This window comes from Gymnodraco acuticeps, unplaced genomic scaffold, assembly GCF_902827175.1.
Source record: "Gymnodraco acuticeps unplaced genomic scaffold, fGymAcu1.1, whole genome shotgun sequence".
Lineage (NCBI taxonomy): Eukaryota > Metazoa > Chordata > Actinopteri > Perciformes > Bathydraconidae > Gymnodraco > Gymnodraco acuticeps.
Window position 1 is genome coordinate 251,758 of NW_022990236.1, and position 21,754 is coordinate 273,511.

General features: G+C 45.7%; 1 protein-coding gene across 5 annotated transcripts in view; it reads left to right on the top strand.

The window, feature by feature from the left end:
• LOC117548250 (protein NLRC3-like) overlaps positions 1 to 21,754 on the top strand; it is a 60,853-nt gene that overhangs the window by 31,920 nt on the left and 7,179 nt on the right. For 4 of the 5 annotated variants that reach the window (XM_034219402.1, XM_034219404.1, XM_034219405.1 and 1 more), the window contains 6 exons: positions 6,303 to 6,476; positions 12,887 to 12,927; positions 13,123 to 13,163; positions 18,817 to 18,863; positions 19,258 to 19,475; positions 20,321 to 20,580. In XM_034219402.1, coding sequence (XP_034075293.1) covers positions 6,303 to 6,476; positions 12,887 to 12,927; positions 13,123 to 13,163; positions 18,817 to 18,863; positions 19,258 to 19,475; positions 20,321 to 20,580 — 781 coding nt within the window. The remainder of the gene's footprint in view (positions 1 to 6,302; positions 6,477 to 12,886; positions 12,928 to 13,122; positions 13,164 to 18,816; positions 18,864 to 19,257; positions 19,476 to 20,320; positions 20,581 to 21,754) is intronic. The other variant, XM_034219406.1, reaches the window with a different exon arrangement.

A 21,754-nucleotide genomic window follows, 5' to 3' on the forward strand; every position in this document is an offset into this window, starting at 1 on the left:
ACTTTATGATCTCCCAGTGAAACAGAGGCTCATCTGCCTGCATTCCTTCTGCTATCTGCTTGAGAGCAGTGCACCTGCCTATTCCAAGTGGCACATCCAGATGCCTCTGAAACCATCGCTCGTCCTGCAGAGTTGTCTGCCTGAGCCCACCGAACAGAAAGATGAAGAAAGCATCTTTGTAAACTACGTGTATTCACTGAATTTCACTCTCTGCCTTTAACGGCTCGTTGTAGCTCCAATAGCTCCAGCCCCACCCTCCCTGTGAGCACAGTGTGCTCTGATTGGTCGGGACACGTAACATGAACGTGCCGGGCGGCGCGGTCCCGTGGATTAGATGCGCGTTCATAATGCAGAGGGAAATAACTCTCAGAATAACGTTATTAGCAAAAAATTTACAATTTGAGGAACGGATGTTTTTAATAAGGGCTATACAAGTGTTCATACTGGGTAGTTTATTTAGTTTAAAAAAATTATCCAACGAGTTACAGACCACTCTTTCCCCATGTAAGTCAATGGGAAAAGTGTTTCCGGGCCTGGCAACCAAACGGAAGTGTAGTACCGCCGATTGGCCACTACGAATACTTTCATCTGAGTCCGGCGCACTTCCTGGGGGCTTGACTACCGCCGCCTGCTGGTAAGGAAAGTTATTGCCACTCACGCATGCGCAGTTTGTACGTGCTCGGCGAGTAAAGTAACGAGTAAAGTAAATAGTAACGAAGTAGTGTAATATATTACATTTTTAAAGTAATACATTTATAATTTATAATTTGTAGTTCCGGACCATGGACAATGCAGCTTCCTTGCATTGACAGTTGTCTGTGCTGAATTTCTGCTGAGTTTCCTTTGCATCATTTTCTATTTTGTGACCTGTCTGGTGTAAATGAGTGTGTTGCTGCTTTGATGAAGCCTAATTTGATAAAGTTTCAAATTAATTTCGGAAATATTTCGTAATATAGTTGACTTTGTCACATTTTATTTGGCATTAGTAAATAATTATGCACATTTACAAATACTTTACATGATATGAGTGATAACATGTGTTATAAGGGCTATTTTTTCACAATAGGTGTGCCTTGAGATTTTTTTTTTTTTACTTGTCCTTTGGTGTGCCTTGGGCACAAAAAGGTTTGGGAACCACTGGCATAAATGATAGTGGGAGTCTGGTCATTACTGAGAAATGTCAAAGAAATTCAAAACCTTACATTTTAAAACAGGTTTGCATTCCTCCACTTAAGGTGACGTTATCATTGGAAACAATAAAAACGAAGTATTTTGATGTAGAATCCATAAATTGAATCGTTAGAGCAGAACAAAATGGTTGTATTGTAGCCTGAGTTCCGTGCAGCCTCTAGTTTCAACAGGTGGAAACATGGTCCATATAACGTGAATACATGCAGAAGTAGACAGTAAGAGGCCCCTGACATTAGGCCTATTTTTTTAAATAGTAGGGGCTCTTCACTCTGCATAGCAGTATAAATAGCCTTAAAAAACAAACAACCCACTCCATGGTAACGAGAGTCATATTTCTGACCCATATGCCCTAAGTGAAGCCGTTAGTCTCATCTAACTGACCCAAGGGTTGGTGCTGGTGTGACAGTTCCAAGTGTTCAGAGCAGACGTCAAGCTTTCAGTTCATGGCTCGGTGGGGGGGAGCAGACCCACGTGAGACAGTATCAACGGCTGTAATGTTCAGTGTGAGGAGCGTCATTCTCTCTGGGAGCAGGAAATGGTGCCCATTCTCGGACCAAACCATTAATGTCATGTAGAGCAGCCATAGCATCTCTGTGACTGCACTCAGCCGGACTGTAGCAGGGTAGAGCTGGGTGACTCTTAGTGAAGCTGTCCAACGCCATTAGACAAAATGGAACCACGTGCTAACAAAAAGGACACAGGGTCATCAATGTCTCTCTTTACCATTGGCCTAATCATAAACAAATTAGTGGGAAAAATGTGGAACACTAATCCATCATGTGGAATGTTGAGTTAATTTAAATAATTACTTATGGGTTGAAATCAAATTAACATTAACATTAGAACCAAAGTCAGTTAACAAATTGGACTTGCACAGATCAGTAATCAATACACCATTTGTCCAGCTCTGTGATGAAAACGATAACAGGCAGGGATGCAAACTTGTCATCTTTTGGGGAAATTTGCCGTTTTGAATCCAAAATAGGTCGTTTGTGTGATTCATGTAGATTCTGCAATAAAATATTATTGGGGTATGGACAGGGTTGCTAACTTTGGGTACCTGGCTGGAGTGAGATTTTGATATCATGGGTTTAATTACGCACATGCGCACGAAGTGACTGCTATCGTGTCAGTAGCGGGACCTTAGCATATATTTAGGATATATATATATAATATATATACAAATACACAATATTGGACACAGACTATAAAGGGCACACAGTTTCATTCACTAATGAAAGTCAAACACATGTTTGTTTCCACTGTTTTATTGTGTGCCTGTCGCGAAAAGCAACTTATTGACTTATCGGCTCCCGAGTATTTGCGATATTTGCGTTGGGTAATCTATGGTAGGTCTAACCCATACAGTGGTGGGGCTCAAATCAGCATTAGAAATGTAATTACATACACTGCCCCTTTGACAGTGAAACGCCACGCGTGAGGTTTAGATTATTTCCCTGTCTCAATCCAAATTTAACTGTATGAAATAAAAAAGGCACATTTGTCTTGTAGTAAATAAAAAGGGTGACCTGGAGCCAATCCTGCCATTTCCTCACAAGTGAAATAGTTGACATGCTGAAAACCCAACCCCCGCTTGGGGTCTGGGGGGATTCTCCTCCAGGAGATTTTTTGAAATACTAACATAAAATACACATTCTCTCTTGAGAGGAAAAAATAAATCCATCCATTACTACACGACATATTTAAATGAAGCTGAAACTGCTGCTCCTCCCATAGGGAAGAGGCTGTGTGAATTACTTTGAATTACTTTGAATCACCCCATTGTTCTGTGTGTCAAAATGGAAGGTTTCTGGCTAACGTTAGCTTAGGTACTCAGATCTTGTTCTTGAGTAAAAGTAGAAGTACCAGAGTGTAGGAATACTAAGTTACAGTAAAAGCACTGCATTCAAAATGTTACTCAAGTAAAAGTATAAACGTATTGTCATCAAAATAGCGACAGTAAAAGTAGTCACTGTGCAGATTGGTTTATTTCAGAATACTATATATGATATGTTTTATAATGATTGATCATGAGAGTGTTCTCAAAGCTGGTAAAGGTGCAGCTAGTTTGAATGACTTTGTATACTGCAGGGTAGCTGGTGGATTTACTCCAGGTGGAACTAAAGTCTGATTCAACACTTGGTTATATTTCACATCATTCATCCACATCTGAAAGTAACTAAAGGTATTAAATACATGTAGTGGAGTAGAAATACACCATGTACCACTGAACTGTAGTGGAGTAGAAGAATAAAGTAGCAAAACATTTAAATACTCAAATAAAGTACCAGTATCTCAAAATTGTGCCCAAGTATAGTACTTGTTGAGTTTATGAACTTAGTTACTTTACACCAGTGGCTATACAGATAGAAAGACTAAGCCTTGCAGAGGCATGAAAATACATTTTGAAAGTGCTCAACAGTTCTGCCAAAAAAAAACTGACTGCTGAAATTAGATGTTCCTTTGTGCTCAGGCCATAAAACCCCCAACGCACCGTGCTGTGGTCTGCTTCAGATTATCTTTTCCTTCCAGAGGTCACGCCTGTCTCTGACCCCGTGTCTTGCGTTTTTTTTTTTTTTTTTTAATTTTTTTCTTCTGCAGCACCAAGCAGGGCAGAGAAAGGAGGGGATTATGACTAGAAATAATTTGAAACAGTTTAATAAAGAATGTTGAACTATATTTAAAAACTGTAATTGAACTTCAACTTATATCAATTATCCAATTCCACTGGCCAGTTGGAAATAGATAATGAAAAAGTTTTCATTTTGCAGAAACAGTGCAAAAGGGTTCAATCATCATTATGTCTGAGTCTTGTTCTTGTCATTTACTTTTGGTGAGATAACTAAAGTTTAGTTCATTTTACCTTGGCTGTGGACTGATTATTAGTTGTTACAAAGCATGCACAAGACGGCGGGTAGACAAACAAACACGAAACAATTATACAAACAAACATGAACCCGCAACAAATATCAGGTGACAGCTAAACTCATCCAGCTTAATTTAATCCGAATTAGGGAAACTTCAGCGGGGGTAGGGAAATATCTGTTTAATATGAGTGCCTTCTTACTCATATATACTTGTACAAGTGCTAAGAACGGAATCTGCTGAAGAGTAATAACCACATTATTCTCAATCAACAACCACTATGCTAATTTAGTGGTGCTCTGCCCTCCCCGATCCGGAGAGCAGAGACTTTTAATGAATTCAGTACCCTTTATTTTAACAACAGCCAAATTCAACAACCCCCCAGTTTATGAAACACAGCGTGACGTAATATTTCGTATCATCCTAATAAGAGTTATGTTTAGTTCCAAAACTCATAATGGTGCGATTTAAGAAGAATACAACACTGTGCTTTGTTTCTCCTCGTGTGCTGCTCTCCACAGGGGGGGAGGGGAATTACCCACACCCTCCTTGCAGCAGCAACAGGGAGATTTCGAGGCGAGTTGATTTAACTAGTTAAACCGTTGAAATCTCCAGAATTCGGGGATTCGTTTCAGTACAAATCTTTACATTGCTTTTGAACAGAAGTTCCACATTACTGATGCCCTCTTTAAGGTCTCTCCGAATATTTGCCGTGCACACACACAGAGGAAACCAAAAAAATTGCATCTATCTGTTCCACAGGTAATTTTTATACCGTCAATCACAGAGTCTGGCAAGGCAATGTCAAAATATAGATTTGAAATTACACTCACCAGCTCGACGATCTGTTGGTAATTGTTCGCGACGCCAATTGTGAAGTAAAAACTTCTTTGCAGCAATGTTGAGCCAATCATCAAATGAGGGAAACTGGATTCGCCTGTCAATACACTGATATTTATTGAGAGACAAACGGCCGGAGGATTAACAAAGCAACTCGCACTGTTCAATGCAAGCTGCCAAAATTAACTCTAAACACAAAAGATAGAAACATCTCTATATATCCTTTAAAGGAGGGGTCCAAACAGCCCGCCTTTTCCCCTAATCGATTACAGATGAACAGACAAAGAAACTCTGTCTGAGTGGGCAGTACCCCTCCCCCACACAGAGAAAGAGTAGTCACTCGTGAAGTTTCTCAGGTCAGCTAAGCATCAGACTAAAATATTCCTTTACACCGCCGACCGAGAGACTCTTAGCTGACACACAAGAAAGGGGTTGTTACCGGAGCTGGCGTAGAACTCGGGACTTCCTCTGGCCCAAAGGATATTAAAAGCTACTCCAGATATGGACGGAAGGGAGTGGGACACCTGAATGTGTGTCGTGCGGGAGCTGTGGCTCGTTCCAGCGGCGTCTGAACCATGCTCTGAGCTAGCCTGTGTTTCGGGAATGAGCCATTTCTTACGGCTTCTTGCGTATGATGATTCGGTTCCAGAGTCGGAGATTGCAATAGACATTTGCAAGGACAGCACCGGCAGGCAAGCAGCAGCAACATGAAACACAGCAGCAGGAACATGAACGCAGCAATAGCAAGTGAACGCAGCAGTGGCAGCAGGCAAGCAGCAGCGACGTAGAGGTAGCTGCGGCAATAGCAGCAGCAAGCAATGCATGGAGAGAGATCTGGCAGGTTAAATAGAGCGGCATATTAAGGAGACTCTGTTTGGTTGGTTGTAGAGTGGCAAGGGGCGTTATGTATGAATGCAGCATAAGTGCTCGAGTTGACTGCCTGAACTAGCTTGCAGGCTTCGCCTCATTTCACTGACTGGCAGAGCACTGATGATCTTTAGATTAAAATAACAAGAACAACCCTACACTGCATGATTCACTCTGAACACCTGAGATTCATCTTATATTCTCCATCCTGCTTTTATAAAATGAATTATAAAAAAATACAGAAATACAAAAAATAATTCTGTTAAAATGATCAAACAAGTATTTTCAGTTGTTGCTGTTTCCAACGTGTTCCTGGATCTACATGATGCTGACACTGACTGAATAGTTTACACTGAAGTAGCTGCACGTTGTCTTTAATGTGAATGAGAGCTCTTTTCCTCTTTCTGTGTCTCACAGTTTTTAACCTGTTGGAGTTTCCACTTTCTGAACTTCTTCAGCTCTGATCAGATTATTAAACCTGGAGTTATTTCAAGCAGGAACATTGTTTTCTAAAGTAACATCACGTTCTCTTTATTCAGACTGTGGGGCTGCAGCTTGTCAGAGATCAGCTGTTCTGCTCTGATCTCAGCTCTGAAGTCCAACCCCTCCCATCTGAGAGATCTGGACCTGAGTGGGAACAGGCTGCAGGATTCAGGAGTGAAGCTGCTGAGAGATCTTCTGGAGAGTCCAGACTGCAGACTGGAGACTCTCAGGTCAGTTCTCCATCTGTAACTTCTGTGCTGAGATGAATATGTGAGAGTTGTGTTGACTCTGAGCTGCAGACATCAGGCTGATATCACTCATCTCTGGTCAGTACGGGGTCTCTGCTGGTTCAGCAGTATTGTATGAAACACAGGGAGGTGTTTCTCTCACTGAAGAAACAGATCAGTGATGTTTCCACTGACTGCTCTCTCATTCTTCCATCTACTATATATTGTAAGCTGAAAATGCAAAGCCACGTTTAGTTAGTAAGAAACTTTCTAACAGACTTATAGGATTTTACAGAAGAGTGGAAAAGATTCTCTGTTTTGTTTCCTGTCATGCTTTTAGTTTCTAGACTAACGAGCAGTTATATCTCTCACAGGCTCCGCCCTCTACTGGACTCTATGGGTACTACCTTACCCTGCGAGCATTCTCCCACTGAGACTTCTATAGACGTAGCCGGCCTTGGGCGGGCCTACCTGAATGCGCGCGCATCACACCGTATAAAAGGAGGCCTCACCTCCTGACTATCATCCTTTTCTCTTCAGCAGCGGAGGTGATTCCACGAAAGACTGAGAGACGTTTAAAAAGAGTTATCATACCTTCAGGGAGTCGCCACTGCTAGATTCGAGTGTTTGGGGGACCAGGATATGGCCGAGGCGGTGCCATTCACGTTCGCCATTCCTTCCGGGTCTGGCGTCCATGGAAGTCCACCGCCCAGGGCTGTACTCTCCCTGGATGATGATCTTGGCGGCGGGTGTGTGGGCTACTCACTCATTGCTAGAGATGCCCGCGCCTCACCAGGTCAGAGCGATTATTGGGCCGCAAGGCCGAATAAGTAGCTTGGTCCACGGGCCTTGCCCCAGGCCCGGTTCCCCCGGGGACCGGTGCTCGGTGGCTTCACATGATATAGGGTCGACCCTACTTCATCACAGGCCGCCGCCGCTGCCCGCCGTGTGATGTCCCTGGGATATCACGCCGCGTGGCACTTTCCAAAGAGGATCGTGTTGATCTCCTGGGAGCCCCCGTGTTTACGGAGGGCTCTTTGGCTCGATCTCCTTGCTCACGGGATGAGGAGTAGTCGCAGCGTGGCTGCTTCTTGCCCATTCCCAGAGGAAGAAACACTGTCCTACACTCCCCGCCCCCGCTGTAAACCCCAGTATAGGGAGCCAGCAGGGGGGCGTGTGCACGTGAGTGGAATAAACCGAGTGCTGTCAAAGCACTGTGCGGGTTCAAGAGACGCTATTGCCTGCGTGCTGTTGTCAGAAAACACACCTTGCCTGGTATAATAGCTCAGATTAATGCATTTCACCGTTGCAATGGGAAATACAGCATTAATACGTGGGCGCGCAGCCCTCGTGAGAGTGGCCGCGGTGCGTTCAGGGACCCCCGCAGGAGAACGGTGGTTTACGTTTGTAAACTCTAGTTCTGGAGTGAGGTATGTGTGTGGGAAAAATGCATTCAGTAAAGACTATTGCATTTATCCCAGAGTAAGAGTAATTTCTCTCCACAATTCCACTTTTCCCCATAATGTCCGTTTCAAAGAGACGGCATTGTGACGGCGCGCGCGGCCCCCCTCCCCCGAGGGCGGGCCACGGTGCGTTCAAAGACCTCATTAGAGAGGTGAGATGAAGGGAGAGGTGCCGACACGGAGATTCCGTGCCCGCGGCGCCCTCCACCTCTTCGGCCCACCCCGTGGAACCGGCGTGCCGGCACTCACGGGGACGGGCTTTCCGTCTTTACGGATCTGGCTGGCGGGGGGAGAAAATCTCTCCGCCCGGGACGAGGGGGCGAATCCCGCCTCCTCCCTGTATAATGCACAGATCACTACGTTTTCTAATAGAAATGAGGTTGATCTGTATCCAAGTCTAAGTGTCTTTTGTTTCCACAAGGGCCACACTTACACACAATGTTAACCGTACAAATTCCCCATTCGCTGCCCCATGCTGCAGCTCCTGTAAAGGAGGTGGCTAGTGGGCATGCGCAGATGAGAGGGATGAACCGCAGGGAGTGCTATCTAAGGGAGAGCACTATGCGGGTACAGGGACATTATGGCCGGCGTATTGCTGTCAGAGAACACACTACGCCTAGAGCAAAGACTCCAATGCAGTTTTCCGTAGTGGTAAAGGCTGCATTATGGCGGAGCCCGCACTCACACAAGAGCGCGTGGCGGTGCGTTCAGGGACCTTAGTAAAACACACTACGCCTATAAAGACTCCGATGAATGCTGTTTACCGTAGTGGTGAGAACAGCATTAGGGTGGAGCGCGCGCTCACACAAGAGCGCGCGGCGGTGCGTTCAGGGTCCTCAGTAAATAATCGGCCCTTTCTGTGTCAACCCTCCATGGGCAAATCTTCCCTTCGCGGGGAGTTTTTGCGGCGGAACGGGTCACCAGAGAGTATCACAGCTTCATAGCTGCTGCCCCACACCTGAGGGCTTGTCCATTAACACAATGTTCTGGGGAATGGAAACTCAGCTGTGTGCTTACAATGTGGAGGGACAGGACGCTGAAACGGGGCCATTCACTCCAGTTTTGCAGCGTCCCACTGTACCACATGTCTATACACTGTACCAATGTATCACATGGACCACTGTCTTGTGGGTGTCCCACACCCACCTTTTTCATGGGCATGCAAGAGGTAAATCTGTCCTCCCAGGAGGAGATGTGTTTCCTCTCAGCAGAGATTCAGGCTCTGGTGCAGAAACAGGCTGTGTCTGTTGTGCACCCTCAGCACAGAGAAAATGATCTTTATTCCATGTACTTCCTGGTTCTCAGGAAGACAGGGGAATTTAGACCTATTCTAGATCTCAGCGGCCTGAATCGCCACATTTCCTGCAGGAAATTCCGCAGGTTAACTATGAAACAGTTACTGGGGCTTGTGCAGCCAGGCGATTGGTTCACCACCATCGACCTGAAAGACGCGTACTTTCATGTAGAAATTGCTCCAGAGCACAGAAAGTATCTGCGTTTTGCCTTCCAGGGAATAGCCTACGAGTACAACAGGCTGTCGTTCGGCTATTCCCTATCCCCACGCACATTCAGCAAATGTGTGGCCACAGCGCTTCAACCGCTGCGCGCCCACGGCATGAGAGTTTTCTTTTACATAGACGACCTCATAGTCATGGCTGGGTCACGGGAACAGGCAATGTTTTGCACAGCACAATTGATCACACACCTGACCAAATTGGGCTTTGCGATCAATTGGAAAAAGAGCACCCCCATACCTCACCAACAGGCGCTGTATTTGGGTGTGGTGCTCGATGCAGGCGCGTCGCACGCCACCCTGTCAGAGAGCAGACGTGCGTCCCTTCTTCAGGGGGTGCGCAGGCTGCGACAGGGGGCAACAGTGACAGCTTTTACTGTCATGCAGACATTGGGTCTCATGGCGGCTGCTCACATGGTGGTCCCGTTAGGGTTACTACATATGCGCCGCCTGCAAAGGTGGTTCTCCAGCCTGCGCTTGGATCCCAAGAGGCACAGGCGGCGGCTGGTGACCATCCCCCCCTCAGTGGAGGGCAACCTCCGGTTTTGGGGGTCTCCGGATCACCTCCGGAGGGGGTCTCCACTGGGACGGGTGACCTCCTACATCACAGTGTTCACGGATGCATCCAGAACAGGATGGGGAGGGACCTGCCTGAAGAGCGCTATAGGTGGGCGCTGGGCTCTAACAGAGTCTCGACACAGCAACCTCCTAGAGCTACGGGCGGTAGTGTTAGTCCTCCAGCATTTCAGGCCCCTAATTCAAGGGAGGCATGTAATGGTCAGGAGCGACAACAGCACCACAGTGGCTTACATCAACAGGCAGGGCGGAGTTCGATCTGCCGCCTTGTTGACCACAGCGGAGGAACTGTGGTTATGGGCTTCAGAGGTGGTGTTATCTCTGAGAGCCCTCCATATCCCGGGACTGGAGAACAGAGGGGCCAACCTCATGTCGAGGGGCGGCCCCCTGCCAGGCGAGTGGGTGCTTCACCCGAGGGTGGTGAAGCAAATCTGGGCCCAGTTCGGGAGAGCGGAAGTGGATCTGTTCGCCAGCCGGCGAAACAGCCACTGTGCCCTGTGGTTCTCCGTGGCTCGGAGCGACGACCCACCCTTGGGGGTGGACGCGTTTGCACACGAGCCATGGCCAAGGAAGCTGCTATACGCCTTTCCACCGCTGCGTCTCATTCTCCCCCTCCTGAGGAGAGTGAGGCGAGAACGTCTGTCAGTCATCCTAGTGGCTCCGGATCGCGTTGGGGCGCCGTGGTACTCAGAGATGACACAGATGAAGGTGGACCAGCCCTGGGTGGTTCCCCAGTTCTGGGGGGCGATCTCTCAAGAGGCAGGTGCAATCGGGGCGTTACCCACTCTCGGCCGTCCTCTCCAGGTTTGCCTCCTGAGAGATTGTCTGATAGTGTTATTCAGTCTATCCAGGCAGCTAGAGCGGGATCCACCACAGCCTGTTACAGGCCAAAGTGGCTAGGATTCCAGCGATGGTGTGAGGAGCAGAGAATAGAGCCCCTATCTTGTGAGTTAGGCTCTATTTTATCCTTCTTACAGTTACTGGTGGACAGAGGGCTTGCGCATTCAACAGTGAAAGTGTATGCAGCAGCCATCTCGTCCTGCCATGAGGGATTTTGCGGCAGGTCAGCCTTTAGTCAATCACTGATGTTGCGGTTTTTACAGGGGGTCAGGAGGCTGCGCCCAGTAGTGCACGCCTCCACCCCACAGTGGGACCTGCCCCTAGTGCTCGAGGCTCTGGCCTCGGGGCCGTTTGAGCCTCTGGAGCTCTCCTCTCTGAAAGCATTGTCGTGGAAAACAGCTTTGCTTCTTGCCTTAGTGTCCGAGTTAACTGCTCTGTCGGTGCACCCGAGCTGTTTACAGATTCGGGGTGACCAGAGCGGCTCGACACTCAGACCGAACCCCTCCTTTTTGCCCAAGAGCCTAAGGAGTGCGTTCAGGTCAAGGGCTATTCAGTTAGGGGGTTTTAGTCTTCCCCCCCATGGTGGGACCAGGGAGGCTAAACTGCACCTCCTCTGCCCGGTGCGTGCGCTAGCATGTTGTGTGAAGCGCACGGCTGCCCTTGGACGCACCGAACAGCTATTCGTGTGCTTCGGGGGCGGGGTGATCGGGAAAGCTCTGTCCAAGAAACGCCTGGCAGGCTGGCTCTGCGAGTGCGTTGCACATGCCTACGGACAGGCAGGGAGAGCCTGCCCCACGGGGGTTCGTGCACACTCCACACGGGCTGTGGCTGCGTCAACAGCCTTATTCAACGGTGTGAGTGTGGAGGATATATGCACAGCGGCGTCTTGGTCGACGCCAGGCCCCTTCATAAGGTTTTATCTCTTGGACATGTCGGGCTCTTTCTCCTCGTCTGTGCTTGCGGGGGCAACACAGGACTGGTAGGGGGAGGGGGGTTGTGGGTCAGTTGGCATCTGACCCCCTCCCCGGATGTAATGCGCCTTCGCTGTTCTCGGGCCTTCTGAGGGTCCCGGGAGGGGCGGTGGGGGGGCACACTGGGCCCTTACAGGGCTGGAGGACTACTCTCCTCCTGTCGAGAGGCAGGAGGGGGGTAGCCCTCCACACTTTAGTCCACACACTCTGCACGGGGTCAGTGTTTGAGTGTGGGACGTGGGCTCTGACGCTCTCCCTGTTATCCTTAGGGATTCAGGGAGGCAGGCATGTAGTAAGCCCATCCGGGGCCGAGGGGGCTCTCCCCATCCGTCTATGGGCGGGGGGGGGGGGTCCCCCGGCACTGTTTTTTGAGCACACTTTCTGCAGGGTGTGCTCTGTCAGCCACAGCCCAGATTTCTCCTCGGTTATAACCGGGTTAAAGGAGAATGTGGGGCAGCAGCTGCTGACCATAAAAGCCGGTCAGGGGCAGTAGGGTGGAATATTGTTGTTGGATGACAGTGCGCGTATACATCGCGGCTCCACCCACTGTACCCATAGAGTCCAGTAGAGGGCGGAGCCTGTGAGAGATATAACGTCGGGTTACGTATGGTAACCCTTGTTATATTAGCACAGGCGGAGCCCTCTACCCAGGGCACTGTCTGTCCTATTCCGCTCGCTGAAGAGAGGTGTAGGATGATAGTCAGGAGGTGAGGCCTCCTTTTATACGGTGTGATGCGCGCGCATTCAGGTAGGCCCGCCCAAGGCCGGCTACGTCTATAGAAGTCTCAGTGGGAGAATGTTCGCAGGGTAAGGTAGTACCCATAGAGTCCAGTAGAGGGCTCCGCCTGTGCTAATATAACAAGGGTTACCACACGTAACCCGACGTTACTTCCTGTGATGCAGCTGAGAGCTGAGGCAGGCAGTCGTAGTGTTTGCAGAGAAGATATGATGGGATGTAAAGCATGAGATCAGGACTCTGAAGCTGACTCAAAGAACAAACACTTATTTTAAACTGGATCTAAAACTGTTGGATTGTGTTCATCTCTACAGGATCAATGGAGAGACGATCAGAGCCAAGATCCAGAAGACCTGTGAGTACTGAAACCATATCCTCCATTCATCCAGACATTGTACATTAAACCTGATCTTCAAAGTTCTTTATAGCACAACAACAATATATTTTAGTTCCATTTTGTTACAGCTCTATTCAATCAATTTGGCTGCTAATGTTTCTCTTTGTTCAAGTTTCATTATTATCTTTCTGTTTCACCTCTTCTCTCCATCAGGTGACTCCGATGTGGAACAGGAAGTGAAGACAGACAGAGAGGTGAGAGAGGAGCAGATGAACAGAGTGGCGTGTATTTATTTCCCCACTGAATTAAAATATAATTGTTAGGGCTGTCCAGTTAAACAATAGAGCGCTCGTAATTCATCTAGAAACCTTAATGAGTCAAAAGAAACAAGTTCGTACATTTTTATTTACCGGAGAAATAGGAGATATTGCTGTCGACTATTGTCTGAGTTTATCTTTCAACTTAAAAACAATTCATAATGAAGGCTCTATAAAGACTGACATCATAAAGACATGTCCATTTATGTATTCAAATTGTTGTTATTGAGAAATGCAAGCCTACATCACCGCTGAGCGATGTCAGGGATGAAGAGCAATTTGCACTGCAGCTGCTGAGCTGCTTACTAACGATGTGAGCAGGTACGAGAGAAGATATCAATCACTATCCCTGAATACAAGTCTGTTCTAAAATACTAACGTTTAGTTTAAACACAGATTATCAATGTGATTAAAGCGATCACATGTTTTAATTGATTGAGACTGCTTGTAGTTGTTGGTAATTGTTTGATGGCATCAAGACAATTCTTTGAGCTCAGATTGATTTATTTACCGTTTATTTAATGTGGGTGTGTTTGAGACGAGGAGCGTGGAGGCATTTCAGAACACCACTAACATGCAGCTGATGAGACACTTTCTAAAGCAGCTATCATCAATATTCAATTAACTGACTCAATAGCGTCAAGCTTTTTATTATGAACTTTGTTTATTGAGTGTCAAACACAAATGGACAGGAATGACAGAGCAGTTGGAATTGACAGTGTCACATTACAGTTGTGCAGATCATGACATACGATACATTACAACAACAAAACAAACAGTCGGCTTGGTCATTTAAGGTTTCAAGGGTTCAAGGTTTCAAGGGTTCAAGGGTTTAAGGGTTTTATGGTCATTTGTGCAGCAGCTACAGTGCAGTTGTGACAATGAAAATCTGAGGTCACAGGCTCCTCCAACAGAGCAACACAATAAACAGATACAATAATACAAGTAAATAAAATATAATAGAAACAGAATATGATAGAAACTGTGCAGAATATTCTAGATACAGTAATTGGAATGTTGGTATATATGATAAATGTGAGTTGCAAACAGATGAATGTTATTTATGTTGTTTCAAAGTTCAGGTGTTTAATAGTCTTATGGCCGGTGCGATGAAACTGTCCCAGAGTCTGGTGGTTTTAGTCCGGATGCTGCGGAACCGCCTGCCAGACGGCAGCAGACAGAACAGTGTGTGGCTGGGGGGATGGGGGTCTTTTATAATCCTGAGGGATTTCTTCCTGAGCCGCTGGGAGTAAAGGTCCTCCATGGATGGCAGCTCCTTCCTGGTGATGTTCTGTGCAGTTTTCACCAACCTCTGTAAAGCCTTACTATTGAGGGCGGTGCAGCTGCTGTACCAGGCCGTGATGCAGCCAGTCAGGATCCTCTCTATGGAGCACCTGTAGAATGTCAGGATCCTCTCTATGGAGCACCTGTAGAAGGTCAGGATCCTCTCTATGGAGCACCTGTAGAAGGTCAGGATCCTCTCTATGGAGCACCTGTAGAAGGTCAGGATCCTTTCTATGGAGCACCTGTAGAAGGTCAGGGTCCTCTCTATGGTGCACCTGTGGAAGGTCAGGATCCTCTCTATGGAGCACCTGTAGAAGGTCAGGGTCCTCTCTCTGGTGCACCTGTAGAAGGTCAGGGTCCTCTCTCTGGTGCACCTGTAGAAGGTCAGGATCCTCTCTATGGTGCACCTGTAGAAGGTCAGGATGCTCTCTATGGTGCACCTGTAGAAGGTCAGGATCCTCTCTATGGTGCACCTGTAGAAGGTCAGGATCCTCTCTATGGTGCACCTGTAGAAGGTCAGGATGCTCTCTATGGTGCATCTGTAGAAGGTCAGGATCCTCTCTATGGTGCACCTGTAGAAGGTCAGGGCAGTATGGATGGTGAGGGCTATGGCGTCGTCTGTGGACCTGTTTGCTCTGTAGGCAAACTGCAGGGGGTCCAGAGAGTCAGGGAGGAGGTGATGAAGGTTTTTGACCAGTGGCGAGCCGTCAGGGCCCTCTAGGCCCTCTGTGAGGGCCTAAGTATTCTAAGAAATAATATTTGAAAACATTAAAAAAAAAAATAAAAAAAATACTTTTTTTTTAAAATATTTTTTTAATATGTTTTTGTTGTTACATTTTTCATTAGTTTTACCAAAATAACTTGATTTAATTGTATTTAAAAATAATATTTCCAAAGAAATAAATCCTTCGAATCTGCCTGTTCAGTTTCTGTTGGAATGTGAAGGGTTAAATGCCGTCTCTGCGAGTTATGTGAAGACGGGAGAGCTTGTTGGTCCCTCTCTACATTCACAGAGGGCCCGCTGTAGTAACTCAACGAGAGAGTAATGTCAAATGACAGTACAATTGACCAATCATATCTTCCCTCTAAATGGGCGGGCTTTATTTTCGCGGACTTTATGACAAGTTCCGCCCGCTGTGAGGTCTATGTAAGTGGTGCAGTGACGCGTCCTAAAACCCGGAAGTAAGCTCCGCTCGGATTCCCTCGACAGAAAGCAATGGCATTTCTCCATACGATTTTGGAAAATAGTTCGAAATAAGGTCTGTGGAAAAGAACCTGTTAGATAAATGCACGTTTTGTTCAGACGGATAATATCCACATGTCTATCCTACTTTTATTATTTTTGAATCATAAATCTAATCGATAGATTTATGATCGATAGATTTATAATTAGCATAAGTTCGTTCATGATTGCTCACTTCAGTGATAGTGATGACATCGTTGCGAAATTATTAACCGAGTCATTTTCAAGATTGAGTTACAATGATAAACTGGAGTGGCAAAGGATCAGCTGAATGACCCGCCATCAAGTGCTTCATCCAAAAGGACAGGAGGATGGACTTTGTGTTTCAGTGATTTATCATCAAAGGTAGGCCTAAGTCATTTTCAATGTGGGCCGCCGTGCCGACTTAATTCATGTTTAATTGTTACTTGGCTGTGGGTGCCCTGTCATGATAGGTGTTTATATAAATGGTGTTGTTCTGTGTGGTAGAGGGTCGCTGTCATTGATGCGTTTTGCACCCCGGGCCGTTGTTTTGATATTCCGCTGAAGTATACGCTGTGACATAATATCTCTTCTTTTTTTTCGAGGGAAGGGGGGGTCAGGGGGCCTAGGTATAAAAGTCACTCGCCACTGGTTTTGACTAACCGCTCAAAGCACTTCATTATGATGGAGTGCTACTGGGCGGTAGTCATTGAGGCTGGTGATTATTGTCTTCTTGGGGACAGGAACGATGGTGGAGTGTTTGAAGCATGTGGGGACTACAAACTGCAGCAGGGACCTGTTGAAGATGTCTGTGAACACCTCTGCCAACTGAACTGCACACACCCTGAGATCACGGCCAGGGATGCCATCAGGTCCAGGAGCCTTGTGTGGGTTAACCCTTTTAAAGGATTTACACACATCCGCCCTGTTTAAAACAAAAGGGCAGGGCTCCCGGTCCTTCTGTGCCTCCACAGCCTGGCTGCTCTCGAATCGAGCACAAAAGCTGTTCAGCTCATCTGGGAGAGATGCGCACGCAGACAGTCCCGCAGCACCCCCTGCTGCTCCTTTGTAGTCTGTCATTGTTCTTAGTCCCGCCCACAAGTTCCGGGTTTTACAGCCTTTGAAGTCAGACTCCACTTCGTCTCTGTATTGTCTCTTTGCACTGCTAATTGCTCTCCGGCAAAAGACAAGCATTTGCATGTTTAATTGTGGGTGATGTGTGAGAGAACCATAGAGTGTGTGTACATCAGAGATGCCTCAATTGACATGTAATCTCTGGTGAACCTAACATTCGACAGACTGAATTTGACCCTATTACATACTTTTTGAACCTGAGCCTTGAAATTAAGTGTTGAATCAATCATGACTCCGAGGTATTGGATTGTGACACCACCTGTAGCCTCTCCCCTGATACAAACATATCTGGCTCAACACAAGAGGACTTTGTTTTGGTGAAGAAGATGCATACGGTTTTACAAATATTTAGTTGCAAACAGCATTGTTCCAACCAAGCTGTTACATGAACCATGGTGTTTGTTAGTTCATTAGCCACTTGTGTCATATTGCTTCCATGTACATATATTACAGTGTCATATGCGTACATTTGGATGTTTGTGTCAGGACATACAGATGGTAAATCATTTATATATAGCGAAAATAGTAATGGTCCCAGGATTGAACCTTGTGGGACCCCTGTCGAAAGACGAAGGTCAAAAGATTCATAATTTTGAACTCTCACATACTGAGATCGGTTAAACAAATAAGATGCTATCCATTTAAGTGTTTTTGATTTGTTCTATGAAAAAACAGTTGGCGGTCTCTGTTGACTATTTGGCCCTAAAGCCAAACTGCACTGGATGCAGAGAAAATGTACTAGTGTTTAAATGGTCAATAATTTGCTCAGACACAAGTTTCTCAGCAACCTTTGACGCTGTAGGAAGGATACTAATTGGACTGTCGTAACAGGAATGTCTCCACTTTTAAAGATTTGGATCACTATAGCCAGCTTCCAAACACTTGGAATCATTCCCTGACAGAAAGGTTGGCAATAGGATAAGAAAGTGTTGTGCTGAGATCTTTTAGCCATGTCCATGCCAAATATATCCTTTGTTCTAAATGCTTTAAGAGATCCTATCACTTTTGTAACTTCAGATTCAGTGATATTTCTTATGCTGAAAGCCGGCTCAATTGTATTAACATAACACAAATGTGTGCAGTCAGGTGAGAAACACTGTGCAATGGTTGCAACAGAATCCATGAAGTAGTGGTTTAAAACTTCAGCTCTGTCAGCTGGATTGTTTATAAGCTTTCCATTGTCTTTAAGTTCAAGCTGTTTTATTTCCCTATATGTATTTCCAGTGAATAGTTATGACTGTTTCCAGATCATTTTAGAATGAACCCTGCCTTGTCTATTATAGTCAAGAAGAAGTCTGCCTAAGCCTTCCGTAACTTCTTAATGACTTTGTTCCTCAGCACAGCAAAGTGATGCCTGTCATGGCCTGATGGATTTGTTTTCATTCATTAGTTTTAAAATATTCAAATGTATCCAAGGGACAGTGTTTTTCTTATTTTCTTGCTTGAATTTGCAATTGAAATCTCTGATAGTGCTCTCTAATGTTTTTGAGAACATTTGACTGTCTTCTTCGTGGTCTATTCCCAGAAAAAGATCATCCCATTTATGTGTTGAACAGCATTTATAAAAGGTCTCATATTTGTTTTTGGGAATACCATAAGAATCATTTTTCCTGAATGAAGGGCTACATCGCCCTTCATTCAGCGTTCCACAAGAGGTGTGTGTGTGTGTGTGTGTGTGTGTGTGTGTGTGTGTGTGTGTGTGTGTGTGTGTGTGTGTGTGTGTGTGTGTGTGTGTGTGTGTGTGTGTGTGTGTGTGTGTGTGTGTGTGTGTGTGTGTGTGTGTGTGTGTGGTACTACTGTGCTGTGATTGGCTGGTACTGCTGTGACATGATATTGAAATTGACAATGAACTCAGATGATCCAGACTCATTTGCATTGTTCTAATTGCTCTGAATATGTGCTGGTTTAGTTTCATGAAGCTAGAACTTAACTTGATTTCTATTAAAATAATAACTTTGTTTGTTCCAGGCTCCTCAATCCTTCTCACCTGAACTCACAACTGAGTCTTCATACAGGTAATCCTATAACATGACCAAACATTATTTTAAACACATTACAAATATATATTAATTTAATTGTGTTTGATTTCATGTCTTTCACCTTGAGGAATTGCATCCGATCTCTTTCCAACAGACAATAAAATAATGCCTCTGTGTAGGAAGGATTGTTTTCTTGTACCAGTCTAGATCCTCGCTGGACTAGACATTGTGTTAATTTAATGAAGGTGTGTGTACACACACATCCTGATGCATGTGGACACATCTTCAGTGATGTTCCTGTAATCATCAGGTGTTTCAGATCTTACATCAAACCCTCCTGCAGGTCAGACTCCAGCTGGATGAACACCTGTCAGTCAGAACACAGGCCAGTGAAGCTTGTTGTAGTAACTTGTCCCCTGCGTGTCTACAGGTTCAGGTGTCCTGGTCCAGGTGAGTTCCAGTGTGCTTCGACTGGCCTGGTGTTCGTCATGGCTCAGGAGGCGGAGCTTCTGTACAGGGCGGTCCCTTGGGAGGAGAGCCTCCTCCAATCAGCTGGCAAGCAGGCAGCAGGGCCGCTGTTCGACGTGAAGAGTTCTGATGAAGCTGCCATCTGCCAGCTCCACCTGCCACACAGTGAGACAGAGGATGGTAAAGACATCTAGTGTTCACAAATATACTTATATAATTATTAGCACCTTATACTCTCCACTACTGTTCAAAGGTTATGAATCAGCTTTATTAAACTAGTTTAATAAAGATAAGATCATTCAAACACCAAATCTGTTCTTTACATTCAAATAGTTTTGTCCCCAAAAGAAGAAGAATTAAATTATAAAACGTCCATTTAGTCGATGTGTTTCATGACATCATTGATCATTATTGAAGCAGACGATGCAATGCAGCTCTAAATACTGAGTTGGATTTTCTTTGCGCCCTCTGCAGTCTCCTCTCTGTAATATTAAAGAGTTTTAAACTGTGATTGGTCAGTCCACAGCATGCTCTGCTGCTAACAGTGCTAACTCAACGCTAACTCTCTGTTACTGTTGTGATGCTAAGCTAGCAGTTTGAATACTTCTTACTTTGATTTCCATCTGTTGCTCTTTCTGCTCTTCACACTGTCAGTCTGGCTGAACCATGAACAAAACAAAACAACAGACAACAACATTTATAAGTTAGACTTTCTACGCCCTGAAAGCTTTAGAAGACTCTTCACACATCTAGAGAATCACTCAGACATGAGACCGGACTCAGTCAAGCTGTTCTGGCTGCAGATTGCAAACATTTCAGTAAATGCTCACATCCAGAAAGATCACAGGGGGCAGATCAATAATTACACATTAGGATAAAAGGTGGAGGATATAAACTGGTACATCCTAGTGAGGCTCCAAAGTGAATTAGATGAACATTAGCTCTGAGCTAACGTGGTGGGACATTGAATATGATGAAGCTGTTTCAGCAGCAAAGCAACAGATGACCAGCTCTTTGCTCCACAGCGCTGCTCCTGGACGGCCTGTTGTCTGTCGTCCACATCACTGATGAAGGCCTGAGCATCTTGGAGCCGCTGGAGGTCACACGCACTCACGTGGTGGTGAAGGTGCTTCACCTCTCTCCGTTTGGCCTCATCATCGATAAATTGAAAAGGCTTCTAAAGTGGCGGATAAATGGCCAAGTTCTGGTGTTCCTACGACCCCCGGGCCGAGAGGAGCAAATACTGGATGTATTTCTGCTGCACAACAACGTCCCTGAGGAGGAGGTAAAGTGCTCACCATCAGACTAAACACTGGTTTGAAACCATAGCTGTTTCCACAGAGAAGTTGTGGCCCCAAGCTCCCTACTGAATAGAATATAATATAATTGGAGGATTGCAACCCTCTTTAATGGTCACACATACATGCACACAGTGAAATGTGTTCTCTGCTTTTTACCCATCCTAGTCTAGCACTAGGAGCAGTGGGCAGCTATTGCACAGCGCCTGGGGAGCAACAGGAGTGGGGGGGTGGGGGGTGTCCAATGCCTTGCTCAAGGGCACCACAGCAGGGCAGGAGGTGAACTGGGACCTCTCCAAGTAGCAGTCCACACTTCATATTTAACATCTGTTCAGGGACTTGAACCAGCGGCCCTACAGCTCCCAGTCCAAGCCCCTGCTGTTTGAGCCACTGCCGGACACTGCTCCTCTTTTCAAACTTTCTTGGTTGTGAGAAGACTCAGATGTGCCACACTCTACTTTGGTTATCAAACTCGAAGTTTACCTTCATACTTTAAAATATGTAAAAATAAATGTTAAGATGTTGTGGCCCCAAGCTCCCTACTGAGAGAGATAACATGATAACACAATTAGTTTCATAATCTGAAAATCTGAGTTTACTCTGTGAACATCGGCTGATTTACTTCACACACAAAACACATACCATGGTTCTTTATAAATGAAATAATCATGAACTGCTAAGAATATATAAACCACAGAATAACATAAGTATTATATCAATAATGTGATGATGAATGTATGAATGGCAGGTTACATAATTAACATCGACAGTAAATCAGATGGTTAGCAAATACTGAAAGGCACGGTTGAAACACTCAACAACTGAAAGATTGAGAGGAAGTATTTTGAGAGTCCAACCCTAATCGTTACCTTGGTTGCTGATTGGCTAATGGTTACACAAGCCAAAACATCGTTATGACATCATAAAGTGGCCACAATCTGATCAGCTCATTTTCAGACAGGTTTTTATAGAAATGGATCAAAAAGAGAGAGAATCTTTGTTCCTGAAACTTTCAGAGTCTCTTTCCACAGAGGGGACACATGTTGATATAGAAGAGACATGAAGAAGAGGGGACACATGTTGATGTAGAAGAGACATGAAGAAGAGGGGACACATGTTGATGTAGAAGAGACATGAAGAAGAGGGGACACATGTTGATGT